At 47.3% G+C, this 13,501-nt stretch overlaps 1 protein-coding gene across 2 annotated transcripts in view; it reads right to left on the bottom strand.

The window, feature by feature from the left end:
* Window positions 1-10,924: 10,924 nt before the first annotated feature.
* Window positions 10,925-13,501, bottom strand: part of MLKL (mixed lineage kinase domain like pseudokinase) — a 37,023-nt gene continuing 34,446 nt past the window's right edge. For both annotated transcript variants that reach the window (XM_030582140.1, XM_030582139.1), the window contains one exon: window positions 10,925-11,323. In XM_030582140.1, coding sequence (XP_030438000.1) covers window positions 11,271-11,323 — 53 coding nt within the window. In that variant the 3' untranslated portion in view covers window positions 10,925-11,270. The remainder of the gene's footprint in view (window positions 11,324-13,501) is intronic.

Below are 13,501 nucleotides of genomic sequence, written 5' to 3'. Positions count from 1 at the left end.
AGCTTGTGTCTGTGTATCTCTCCAGGAGCACCTGGAGGGGGGAAGGGGAAAAGGATTATTTCCCTTTGTTGTGAGACTCAAGGGATTTGGGTCTTGGGGTCCCCAGGAAAGGTTTTTCAGGGGGACCAGAGTGCCCCAAAACACTCTAATTTTTTGGGTGGTGGCAGCAAGTACCAGGTCCAAGCTGGTAACTAAGCTTGGAGGTTTTCATGCTAACCCCCATATTTTGGACGCTAAGGTCCAGAATCTGGGAATAAGGTTATGATATGGGACCTAGTGTTGCAGCAGTTGCTGTTTGCCTACAGGGCTGTACCACATCCCAGTTTAGGGTTTTCACCATTTGAACTTGTGTATGGTCACGAGGTTAAGGGGCCATTACAGTTGGTAAAGCAGCAATGGGAGGGGTTTACGCCTTCTCCAGGAACTAACATTCTGGACTTTGTAAGCAACCTACAAAGCACCCTCCGACACTCTTTAGCCCTTGCTAGAGAGAACCTAAAGGATGCTCAAGAAGAGCAAAAGGCCTGGTATGACAGACATGCCAGAGAACGTTCCTTCAAGGTAGGAGACCAGGTTATGGTCTTGAAGGCGCAACAGGCCCATAAGATGGAAGCATCATGGGAAGGGCCATTCACGGTCCAAGAGCGCCTGGGAGCTGTAAACTACCTCATAGCATTTCCCAATTCCTCACTAAAGCCTAAAGTGTACCATGTTAATTCTCTCAAGCCTTTCTATTCCAGAGACTTACAGGTTTGTCAGTTTACAGTCCAGGGAGATGATGCTGAGTGGCCTGACGGTGTCTACTACGACGGAAAAAAAGACGGTGGCGTGGAAGAGGTGAACCTCTCAACCACCCTGGAACGTCTGCAGCGGCAACAAATCAAGGAGCTGTGCACTAGCTTCGCCCCATTGTTCTCAGCCACCCCAGGACGGACTGAACGGGCATACCACTCCATTGATACAGGTAATGCTCACCCAATCAGAACCCCACCCTACCGGGTGTCTCCTCATGCCCAAGCTGCTATAGAACGGGAGATCCAGAACATGCTACAGATGGGTATAATCCGCCCATCTACCAGTGCATGGGCATCTCCAGTGGTTCTGGTACCCAAACCAGATGGGGAAATACGCTTCTGCGTGGACTACCGTAAGCTAAATGCTGTAACTCGTCCGGACAACTATCCAATGCCACGTACTGATGAGCTATTGGAAAAGTTGGGACGTGCCCAGTTCATCTCTACCATAGACTTAACCAAGGGGTACTGGCAAGTACCGCTAGATGAACCTGCCAAGGAGAGGTCAGCATTCGTCACCCATACGGGGGTGTATGAATTCAATGTCCTTCCTTTCGGCCTTCGAAATGCACCCGCCACCTTCCAGAGGCTGGTAGACGGTCTACTAGCTGGACTGGGAGAATTTGCAGTTGCCTACCTCGATGATGTGGCCATTTTTTCAGACTCCTGGCCCGAACACCTACTCCACCTGGAAAAGGTCTTTGAGCGCATCAGGCAGGCAGGACTAACTGTTAAGGCCAAAAAGTGTCAAATAGGCCAAAACAGAGTGACTTACCTGGGGCACCAGGTGGGTCGAGGAACCATAAACCCCCTACAGGCCAAGGTGGATGCTATCCAAAAGTGGCCTGTCCCACGGTCCAAGAAGCAGGTCCAATCCTTCTTAGGCTTGGCCGGATACTACAGGCGATTTGTACCACACTACAGCCAAATCGCTGCCCCATTGACCGACCTAACCAAAAAGACCCAGCCAAATGCCGTTAAGTGGACTGATGAGTGTCAAAAAGCCTTTACCCAACTTAAGGCAACGCTCATGTCTGACCCTGTACTCAGGGCCCCGGATTTTGACAAACCATTCCTAGTAACCACAGATGCATCTGAGCGTGGTATAGGAGCAGTGCTCATGCAGGAAGCAACAAATCACAACTTCCATCCTGTCGTGTTTCTCAGCAAGAAACTGTCTGAGAGGGAAAGTCACTGGTCAGTCAGTGAAAAGGAATGCTATGCCATTGTGTACGCCCTGGAAAAGCTACGCCCATATGTTTGGGGACGGCGGTTCCAACTACAAACTGACCATGCTGCACTAAAGTGGCTTCATACTGCCAAGGGGAACAACAAGAAACTTCTTCGTTGGAGTTTAGCTCTCCAAGATTTTGATTTTGAAATTCAACACATCACAGGAGCTTCTAACAAAGTTGCTGATGCACTCTCCCGTGAGAGTTTCCCAGAATCCAGTAGTTAAAAAGTGTTCTTAAAATGTAAAAGTCTGTTAGTTATATACTTAGTAGTATATGTAAAGGTGCATGTGTTGTATTAATCTGTTTATTTTCAAGTTCTAGAAGGAAATTGCCGCCAGTGAGCTTCCCCACTGTCTGCAATTTGGGGGGCGTGTCATAAACAGATAGCTAAGGGTTAATGTCTCTTTCACCTGAAACACCTGACCAGAAAACCAATCAGGAAACCGGATTTTTTCAACTTTGAGTGGAGGGAAGTGTGTGTCTGAGTCTTTTGTGTCTGTCTGCCTGTTTCCTCTGAGCTTTGGAGAAGTAGTTCTATTTTCTAGTCTTCTGTTTCTAAGTGTAAGGACAAAGAGATCAGATAGTAAGTTCTATGGTTTCTTTTCTTTGGTATTTGCATGAATATAAGTGCTGGAGTGCTTTGATTTGTATTCTTGTTGAATAAGGCTGTTTATTCAATATTCTTTTAAGCAATTGACCCTGTGTTGTATCATCTAAATACAGAGAGCACATTTGTATGTATTTTTCTTTCTTTTTATATAAAGCTTTCTTTTAAGACCTGTTGGAGTTTTTCTTTACTTCAGGGAAATTGAGTCTGTACTCACCAGGGAATTGGTGGGAGGAAGAAATCAGGGGAGTTCTGTGTGTTGGATTGCTAGCCTGATTTTGCATTCCCTCTGGGGGGAATAGGAAAGTACTTTTGTTCCAGGATTGGGAACGGAGAGGGGGAATCACTCTGCGTAGTTTCACAGAGCTTGTGTCTGTGTATCTCTCCAGGAGCATCTGGAGGGGGGAAGGGAAAAAGGATTATTTCCCTTTGTTGTGAGACTCAAGGGATTTGGGTCTTGGGGTCCCCAGGGAAGGCTTTTCAGTGGGACCAGAGTGCCCCAAAACACTCTAATTTTTTGGGTGGTGGCAGCAGTACCAGGTCCAAGCTGGTAACTAAGCTTGGAGGTTTTCATGCTAACCCCCATATTTTGGACGCTAAGGTCCAAATCTGGGAATAAGGTTATGATATGGTGTGCAGCGGCGGGATATAGACAGAATCCAGAAGCCAGTAGGAATATTATATTTTTCTTTTCTCTGCTAAGGGCTTTTTAGCAGAGAGAAACAGTTTGGTTTTAAAAGGGAACCAGAGAGAATTTTTTTTTCTGCTCTCTCTAGCAGTTTGTGGTTTGCATGTTAAGCGAGAAGACTGTTGAGGGTCTTTTGTCATGCAATAGCCCTCCCATTAGGAGGCAAGTACCAGCACTTATATGCATGCAAATAAAGTGGTTTTTCTGGTTTCCCTTCATTGAACATTAGCTGGAGAGAGAAAGGGAAAAAAGCACTGTTGCTAGGCAGACTTCAGGAGGCAACAGAGCCTGCAGTTCAAAAGAGAAACACCGGAGGGCACCCCAACACAAGAAAACAGGAACCATGTCTACCAGGACAAAAATGGAGGCCAAAGACCAATTAAAAGAAGCTGAACACAGGCGACAACTGGAAATAAAACAAAAAGAGATGGAGATAAAAGAAAAGGAAGAAAGCATCAAACTGGCAGCCTTCCAAAGAGAACAGGCAGCCCAAGAGGCAGCACACAAAAGAAAACTAGAAGAAGAAGAGGTGGCCCACCGCCGAGAAATGGAAAAACAACAAAAAGAGAATGAAGAGAAGGAAAAACAGAGAAAACATGAACTGGAGATGGCAAAAGCTGGGCTGCATGTGCCAGCCAACCCTAACAACCCGGCGCCAATTATTGCTCCACAGCACAGGAAATTTCCCACCTACAAGGCAGGTGATGACACCGAGGTCTTCTTGGAAAATTTTGAAAGAGCCTGTCTTGGGTACAGCATCCCCGAAGACCAGTACATGGTAGAATTAAGGCCACAACTCAGTGGACCTTTAGCAGAGGTGGCAGCTGAAATGCCTAAGCTGCAAATGAACGACTATAAACTTTTTCAAACCAAGGCCAGATACAGGATGGGGATAACCCCAGATCATGCCCGTCGGCGCTTCAGAACCCAAAAATGGAAACCAGAGGTGTCATTTCCCAAACACGCCTACTACATTGCAAAAAACTATGAGGCCTGGTTAACAGGAAACAACATTCAAACCTTGGAAGAAGTGAACCTCCTCATACAAATGGAGCAGTTCTTGGATGGTGTTCCTGAAGACATCACACGGTACATACAAGATAGAAATCCCAAAACTATCGCTGAGGCGGGGGAGATTGGAGCCAAATGGATGGAACTGGCAGAAAGCAAAAAAGCTACTGTCAAGGGGAACGATTACCCCAGGGGGCACACAGACCATAAACCCTACAACCGAGGACAGCCAAAGACCCTACATACCACCCAAGTAAAGCCACAGATACCCTACTCTTCAACCTCACCAGTCTCCAGTAACTCACCTCGGCCCAGTGACCCATCAGATGGAAGATGCTTTAAGTGTAATGAACTGGGACATATCAAGGCCAACTGTCCCAGTTCATTACACTTAAAGCATCTTCCATCTGATGGGTCACTGGGCCGAGGTGAGTTACTGGAGACTGGTGAGGTTGAAGAGTAGGGTATCTGTGGCTTTACTTGGGTGGTATGTAGGGTCTTTGGCTGTCCTCGGTTGTAGGGTTTATGGTCTGTGTGCCCCCTGGGGTAATCGTTCCCCTTGACAGTAGCTTTTTTGCTTTCTGCCAGTTCCATCCATTTGGCTCCAATCTCCCCCGCCTCAGCGATAGTTTTGGGATTTCTATCTTGTATGTACCGTGTGATGTCTTCAGGAACACCATCCAAGAACTGCTCCATTTGTATGAGGAGGTTCACTTCTTCCAAGGTTTGAATGTTGTTTCCTGTTAACCAGGCCTTATAGTTTTTTGCAATGTAGTAGGCGTGTTTGGGAAATGACACCTCTGGTTTCCATTTTTGGGTTCTGAAGCGCCGACGGGCATGATCTGGGGTTATCCCCATCCTGTATCTGGCCTTGGTTTGAAAAAGTTTATAGTCGTTCATTTGCAGCTTAGGCATTTCAGCTGCCACCTCTGCTAAAGGTCCACTGAGTTGTGGCCTTAATTCTACCATGTACTGGTCTTCGGGGATGCTGTACCCAAGACAGGCTCTTTCAAAATTTTCCAAGAAGGCCTCGGTGTCATCACCTGCCTTGTAGGTGGGAAATTTCCTGTGCTGTGGAGCAATACTTGGCGCCGGGTTGTTAGGGTTGGCTGGCACATGCAGCCCAGCTTTTGCCATCTCCAGTTCATGTTTTCTCTGTTTTTCCTTCTCTTCCATTTCTTTTTGTTGTTTTTCCATTTCTCGGCGGTGGGCCACCTCTTCTTCTTCTAGTTTTCTTTTGTGTGCTGCCTCTTGGGCTGCCTGTTCTCTTTGGAAGGCTGCCAGTTTGATGCTTTCTTCCTTTTCTTTTATCTCCATCTCTTTTTGTTTTATTTCCAGTTGTCGCCTGTGTTCAGCTTCTTTTAATTGGTCTTTGGCCTCCATTTTTGTCCTAGTAGACATGGTTCCTGTTTTCTTGTGTTGGGGTGCCCTCCGGTGTTTCTCTGTTGAACTGCAGGCTCTGTTGCCTCCTGAAGTCTGCCTAGCAACAGTGCTTTTTTCCCTTTCTCTCTCTAGCTAATGTTCAATGAAGGGAAACCAGAAAAACCACTTTATTTGCATGCATATAAGTGCTGGTACTTGCTTCCTAATGGGAGGGCTATTGCATGACAAAAGACCCTCAACAGTCTTCTCGCTTAACATGCAAACCACAAACTGCTAGAGAGAGCAGAAAAAAAAAAATTCTCTCTGGTTCCCTTTTAAAACCAAACTGTTTCTCTCTGCTAAAAAGCCCTTAGCAGAGAAAAGAAAAATATAATATTCCTACTGGCTTCTGGATTCTGTCTATATCCCACCGCTGCCACCATATCATAACCTTATTCCCAGATTTGGACCTTAGCGTCCAAAATATGGGGGTTAGCATGAAAACCTCCAAGCTTAGTTACCAGCTTGGACCTGGTACTGCTGCCACCACCCAAAAAATTAGAGTGTTTTGGGGCACTCTGGTCCCACTGAAAAACCTTCCCTGGGGACCCCAAGACCCAAATCCCTTGAGTCTTACAACAAAGGGAAATAATCCTTTTTCCCTTCCCCCCTCCAGATGCTCCTGGAGAGATACACAGACACAAGCTCTGTGAAACTACGCAGAGTGATTCCCCCTCTCCGTTCCCAATCCTGGAACAAAAGTACTTTCCTATTCCCCCCAGAGGGAATGCAAAATCAGGCAAGCAATCCAACACACAGAACTCCCCTGATTTCTTCCTCCCACCAATTCCCTGGTGAGTACAGACTCAATTTCCCTGAAGTAAAGAAAACTTTAACAGGTCTTAAAAGAAAGCTTTATATAAAAAGAAAGAAAAATACATACAAATGTGCTCTCTGTATTTAGATGATACAACACAGGGTCAATTGCTTAAAAGAATATTGAATAAACAGCCTTATTCAACAAGAATACAAATCAAAGCACTCCAGCACTTATATTCATGCAAATACCAAAGAAAAGAAACCATAGAACTTACTATCTGATCTCTTTGTCCTTACACTTAGAAACAGAAGACTAGAAAATAGAACTACTTCTCCAAAGCTCAGAGGAAACAGGCAGACAGACACAAAAGACTCAGACACACACTTCCCTCCACCCAAAGTTGAAAAAATCCGGTTTCCTGATTGGTTTTCTGGTCAGGTGTTTCAGGTGAAAGAGACATTAACCCTTAGCTATCTGTTTATGACACGCCCCCCAAATTGCAGACAGTGGGGAAGCTCACTGGCGGCAATTTCCTTCTAGAACTTGAAAATAAACAGATTAATACAACACATGCACCTTTACATATACTACTAAGTATATAACTAACAGACTTTTACATTTTAAGAACACTTTTTAACTACTGGATTCTGGGAAACTCTCACGGGAGAGTGCATCAGCAACTTTGTTAGAAGCTCCTGTGATGTGTTGAATTTCAAAATCAAAATCTTGGAGAGCTAAACTCCAACGAAGAAGTTTCTTGTTGTTCCCCTTGGCAGTATGAAGCCACTTTAGTGCAGCATGGTCAGTTTGTAGTTGGAACCGCCGTCCCCAAACATATGGGCGTAGCTTTTCCAGGGCGTACACAATGGCATAGCATTCCTTTTCACTGACTGACCAGTGACTTTCCCTCTCAGACAGTTTCTTGCTGAGAAACACGACAGGATGGAAGTTGTGATCTGTTGCTTCCTGCATGAGCACTGCTCCTATACCACACTCAGATGCATCTGTGGTTACTAGGAATGGTTTGTCAAAATCCGGGGCCCTGAGTACAGGGTCAGACATGAGCGTTGCCTTAAGCTGGGTAAAGGCTTTTTGACACTCATTAGTCCACTTAACGGCATTTGGCTGGGTCTTTTTGGTTAGGTCGGTCAATGGGGCAGCGATTTGGCTGTAGTGTGGTACAAATCGCCTGTAGTATCCGGCCAAGCCTAAGAAGGATTGGACCTGTTTCTTTGACCTTGGGACAGGCCACTTTTGGATAGCATCCACCTTGGCCTGTAGGGGGTTTATGGTTCCTCGACCCACCTGGTGCCCCAGGTAAGTCACTCTGTTTTGGCCTATTTGACACTTTTTGGCCTTAACAGTTAGTCCTGCCTGCCTGATGCGCTCAAAGACCTTTTCCAGGTGGAGTAGGTGTTCGGGCCAGGAGTCTGAAAAAATGGCCACATCATCGAGGTAGGCAACTGCAAATTCTCCCAGTTCAGCTAGTAGACTGTCTACCAGCCTCTGGAAGGTGGCGGGTGCATTTCGAAGGCCGAAAGGAAGGACATTGAATTCATACACCCCCGCATGGGTGACGAATGCTGACCTCTCCTTGGCAGGTTCATCTAGCGGTACTTGCCAGTACCCCTTGGTTAAGTCTATGGTAGAGATGAACTGGGCACGTCCCAACTTTTCCAATAGCTCATCAGTACGTGGCATTGGATAGTTGTCTGGACGAGTTACAGCATTTAGCTTACGGTAGTCCACGCAGAAGCGTATTTCCCCATCTGGTTTGGGTACCAGAACCACTGGAGATGCCCATGCACTGGTAGATGGGCAGATTATACCCATCTGTAGCATGTTCTGGATCTCCCGTTCTATAGCAGCTTGGGCATGAGGAGACACCCGGTAGGGTGGGGTTCTGATTGGGTGAGCATTACCTGTATCAATGGAGTGGTATGCCCGTTCAGTCCGTCCTGGGGTGGCTGAGAACAATGGGGCGAAGCTAGTGCACAGCTTCTTGATTTGTGGCCGCTGCAGACGTTCCAGGGTGGTTGAGAGGTTCACCTCTTCCACGCCACCGTCTTTTTTTCCGTCGTAGTAGACACCGTCAGGCCACTCAGCATCATCTCCCTGGACTGTAAACTGACAAACCTGTAAGTCTCTGGAATAGAAAGGCTTGAGAGAATTAACATGGTACACTTTAGGCTTTAGTGAGGAATTGGGAAATGCTATGAGGTAGTTTACAGCTCCCAGGCGCTCTTGGACCGTGAATGGCCCTTCCCATGATGCTTCCATCTTATGGGCCTGTTGCGCCTTCAAGACCATAACCTGGTCTCCTACCTTGAAGGAACGTTCTCTGGCATGTCTGTCATACCAGGCCTTTTGCTCTTCTTGAGCATCCTTTAGGTTCTCTCTAGCAAGGGCTAAAGAGTGTCGGAGGGTGCTTTGTAGGTTGCTTACAAAGTCCAGAATGTTAGTTCCTGGAGAAGGCGTAAACCCCTCCCATTGCTGCTTCACCAACTGTAATGGCCCCTTAACCTCGTGACCATACACAAGTTCAAATGGTGAAAACCCTAAACTGGGATGTGGTACAGCCCTGTAGGCAAACAGCAACTGCTGCAACACTAGGTCCCAATTATTGGAGAATTCGTTGATGAATTTTCTTATCATGGCCCCCAAAGTTCCATTGAACCTTTCCACCAGGCCATTGGTTTGATGGTGGTACGGGGTGGCAACCAAGTGATTCACCCCATGAGTTTCCCACAGTTTTTCCATGGTCCCTGCCAGGAAATTAGACCCTGAATCTGTAAGGATGTCAGAGGGCCAACCTACCCTGGCAAAGATGTCTGTTAGGGCCAGGCACACAGTGTTAGCCCTGGTGTTGCCTAGAGCTACTGCTTCTGGCCATCGGGTAGCAAAGTCCACTAAAGTTAGTACGTACTGCTTTCCTCTGGGCGTCTTTTTTGGGAAAGGGCCCAGAATATCCACAGCTACTCGCTGAAATGGGACCTCAAGTATGGGGAGTGGCTGGAGAGGGGCCTTGACCTGGTCTTGAGGCTTACCCACTCTTTGGCATACCTCACAAGACCGGACATACTTGGCAACATCCTTGCCCATCCCCTCCCAGTGGAAGGACTTCCCCAACCGGTCCTTGGTTCTGTTCACCCCAGCATGGCCACTGGGATGATCATGGGCTAAGCTTAAGAGCTTCCCCCGGTACTTAGTTGGAACCACCAACTGTTTTTGCGGCTGCCATTCTTCCCGGTGTCCACCACAAAGAATTTCCTTGTATAAAAGTCCTTGGTCTATAACAAACCGGGATCGATTAGAAGAGCTGAGAGGCGGTGGGGTGCTCCGTGCCGCCGCCCACGCTTTCTGAAGGCTGTCATCTGCTTCCTGCTCAGCCTGGAACTGTTTCCTTGAGGCTGGGGTCACCAGTTCTTCCTCAGACTGTGGACTTGGGCTTGGTCCCTCTGGAAGCGATGTAGGTGATGGGGTTGTTTTCGTTGCTGGTGAACCGCTCTCCGCTGGTGCACCTGAGGGTATTTCAGGCTCTGGCTGAGCCTTTTGGGTATGGCTGTCGTGTGCTTCTGCCAGTTCTGGCTCGCTGGCGCCCTCTGGCGTTGAGTTTGAAGATGTGGTTGCACTTGCTGGTGCTGGTTGCTGTTTCAGTTCCGGGCCTGGGACTGGAGATGCTGTGGCTGTTTCAGTGGTAGGCATGGAATCCGGGTCCACTACCTCTGTCTGGGTCTCTGGTAACACAGACGGGGCCTCTGTGGACGGCTCAGGAACAGGAATGGGTCTGGAAGCTTGCCTGGTTTGGCTACGGGTAACCATTCCCACTCTCTTGGCCCGCCTCACCTGGTTGGCCAAGTCTTCCCCCAGTAGCATGGGGATAGGATAATTGTCATAGACTGCAAAAGTCCACATTCCTGACCAGCCTTTGTACTGGACAGGCAGTTGAGCTGTAGGCAAGTCTACAGCTTGTGACATGAAGGGGTAAATTGTAACTTTGGCCTTTGGGTTGATGAATTTGGGGTCAATGAAGGATTGGTGGATAGCTGACACTTGTGCCCCCGTGTCTCTCCACGCAGTAACCTTCTTTCCGCCCACTCTCAAATTTTCCCTTCGCTCCAAGGGTATTTGAGAGGCATCTGGGCCTGGGGATCTTTGGGGTGATGGTGGTGTAATGAATTGCACTCGCATGGTGTTCTTGGGACAGTTGGCCTTGATATGTCCCAGTTCATTACACTACCCCAGCTACAAAGCCCCCCTGCAGTGCTAGGGACAAGCGCCCGCACCTTGATGCCTACCACCATTCGCCAAACTCAAATTTCCACATAAATATTAGCTCCCCACCTAAAGCCAGCACTCAAGCTGTCACTGCCTCACCCTGACTCCCCCCACCCGTTGACAGTATTAAGGGAGCTTCCCTTCAGGATGCTACGCTGGTCCCCCTACATGAAATAGAAATGGCTTTCTAATCTTGGCAACATGCTCAGGAAGGGAGATGTCTAAGTGCTATAAACCATGTCCACAGTAAATTGCAGGTGCAAAATTGCAGGCACGACTTTAAAGGCTCAGAGTTGCATCGTTGAAGTTGGAGGGCAGGTCAAGATGTTTAAAAAAAAAAAAGAGTACAGAGCTGGAAAAGTGTAACAAACTTCATGCTAGAGAGCGGTGGTAGACAGGGACGGAGCAGCGCATGCTTTACTCTTAACCACACTTGGCTGTTTTCGTCAAGGGGCTCCTTGTGTGTGTCTTGCAGCTAGCTTGCTGTATTTATCTTGCCATAGATGGCTATCAGTGAGTCCACAATCTCTGCAGAAGGCAAACAGAATTTGTTTTCAGATTAGAATACTCAGATTTTTTTTCCTAGCAAGATGATTGATATGTACGCAGTAATGGTATATAGGACACGGAATCATTTCATTACAGGCTCAACAGAACAGAAGGTTATGGAGAAAATTAAAACTGACTGCTTTATACTGGGCAGGAGCAGCAAAAGAGGAACAAGCATGTACAGAGAGACAGACCCACATGAACAAGGAATTGAGAGAGGCTGCAGAAAGGTTTTTTTTTTAAATGTAAGCCAGCTTGGGGATGGGCAGTAGAATACTAAGTACCTAGGGCAAAATGCCGGAAGGGGCTGACAAATTTGATCTTTGAGTGCCCTCTAGCGGCAGCTCTCGTTATAGTTCTCAGCACAGGAAATTCCCTGGTCGATTACGCTACCGAAAATCTTTGTGCCTTTGGAGAGCATGATGGATTGCTAAATAGCAAACCTCAAGGTCTCACTCTTTCCTTACAAAAAAGACTATTGAAATTGCTAGTGTCTATGCCCCATATGGTGGGATGGAAGTGATTTAAAGAAAGTTGCCTCCTGCCTGATACACCAAGTGGGAAGAGGGGACACCCTCTCCATCACACAAGCCTTCATGGACAACAGCAGGTCTCCACTCCCTTTTGTGCTGCTGCTGTCAAATATAAGAAGGATCAGTCATTTATTTTTGTATGTGCTAAAAGCAACAGCAGTAAGACATTCCCAAAGACAGAACAGCTCCTGATAGTAGGGACCACCACATGAAATTAGTAGGCAGCAGGTTTAGAACAAAAGAAAGTATTTCTTCACATACTGTGCAGTCAACTTGTGGACCTCTTTACCAGAGGATGTTGTGAAGATGAAGACTAACAAGGTTCAAACAAGAACTAGATAAGTTCATGGAGGCTATTAGCCAGGATGGGTAGGGATGGTGTCCCTAGCCTGTTTGCCAGAAGCTGTGAATGGGTGATGGGATAGATCACTTGATGATTACCTGTTCTGTTCATTCCTTCTGGGGCACCTGGCATTGGCCACTGTCAGAAGACAGGATATGGGGCTAGATGGACCTTTGGTCAGGCCCAATATGGCTGTTTTGATGTTCTCATATACAGCAGTTTATCGCTCAGTGAAAGGCCAAACCCCAGATTCCACAGCACCAAGGAGCTACTCTAATCAGAGCACAGTATTTTTGATGCTGTTGATCTCAGAAAGCCAGTGTGTTAAGTTGCAGTTTCCCCCCAGCTCTGAGTATGGCAGTGACTATGCAAATGAACAGATTTAATGGGAGGATAGATGTGACTGTGCTAACACTCATGTTAAGACTTTGAGCAAGCCCAGTGAGGTTTGTGTAGTCAACAGAAGTGTTGTGTCCTCTCTCCCGAAAAGCATGCTTGCTTCCTGGCTGATTATTAACCATTACATCTGCCTTTCCCTTCTCCTGCAGTTTTCCCATTTTCTAGTCCTTCCAAGGCTGTAGTCCCCTCTCCACCTCACCTGGGGCAGTGGGGCTTGGGCTGTGCCTCCCCCCCCAGGATCATGTAACAATTCTGTTTCCAGAAGGGGATCACAATGCAGTGAAGTTTGAGGACCCCTGTTTTAGCTCCTTTTCTCTCCCTGTACCTTCCGTGGCTAGCCACCTTCTCGGTCTCCCCAGCCTCTGCTGCTTTTAGCCCTAGTAAGACAGGCTTGGGTAACATGGTCCTTCTTGGGACACAGGGGAAGTCTGTTCCTTCTCTCCACCATCCTTTTTAGTGTATTTTTCTCTCTGGTGGGAGAGAATACTGCCTCTTCTCCTGGTGAGGCTCGCTGTCTTGCCGCTCCTGGCAGCAGGGCTCCTTCTCTTCCTCCCAGGGGAGGGTTTAAAAAGGTCTCAGGCAGCCCTTAGTTGGAATCAGCTGATCCTAATTAACCTCAGGTAGCTCCCTCTCTGCTGATTCTGACTGATACTTTGGTAACCCTTCTCAGCTGAACCTGATTGACCCATAGTAACCCTCCAGTTGCTAGGGAGGAGGGCCTTTTAACCCTCTGAGACTGATTTCTACCCCTCCCTTGCAGCTGTCTGTCCTGAGTTATCACATTTCGCTCTCCCAGAGGATGAAGCTTGACAATTTCAAACTGGAAACAAGGTGCACATTTGGAACAGTGGGGGTCGTTACTAAGGCTGTGAGTTTGTCACT

This window comes from Gopherus evgoodei, chromosome 12 (genome assembly GCF_007399415.2).
Source record: "Gopherus evgoodei ecotype Sinaloan lineage chromosome 12, rGopEvg1_v1.p, whole genome shotgun sequence".
Taxonomy (NCBI): domain Eukaryota; kingdom Metazoa; phylum Chordata; order Testudines; family Testudinidae; genus Gopherus; species Gopherus evgoodei.
Note: the sequence above shows the minus strand (reverse complement) of the source record. Positions and strands in the feature narration are given on the sequence as shown.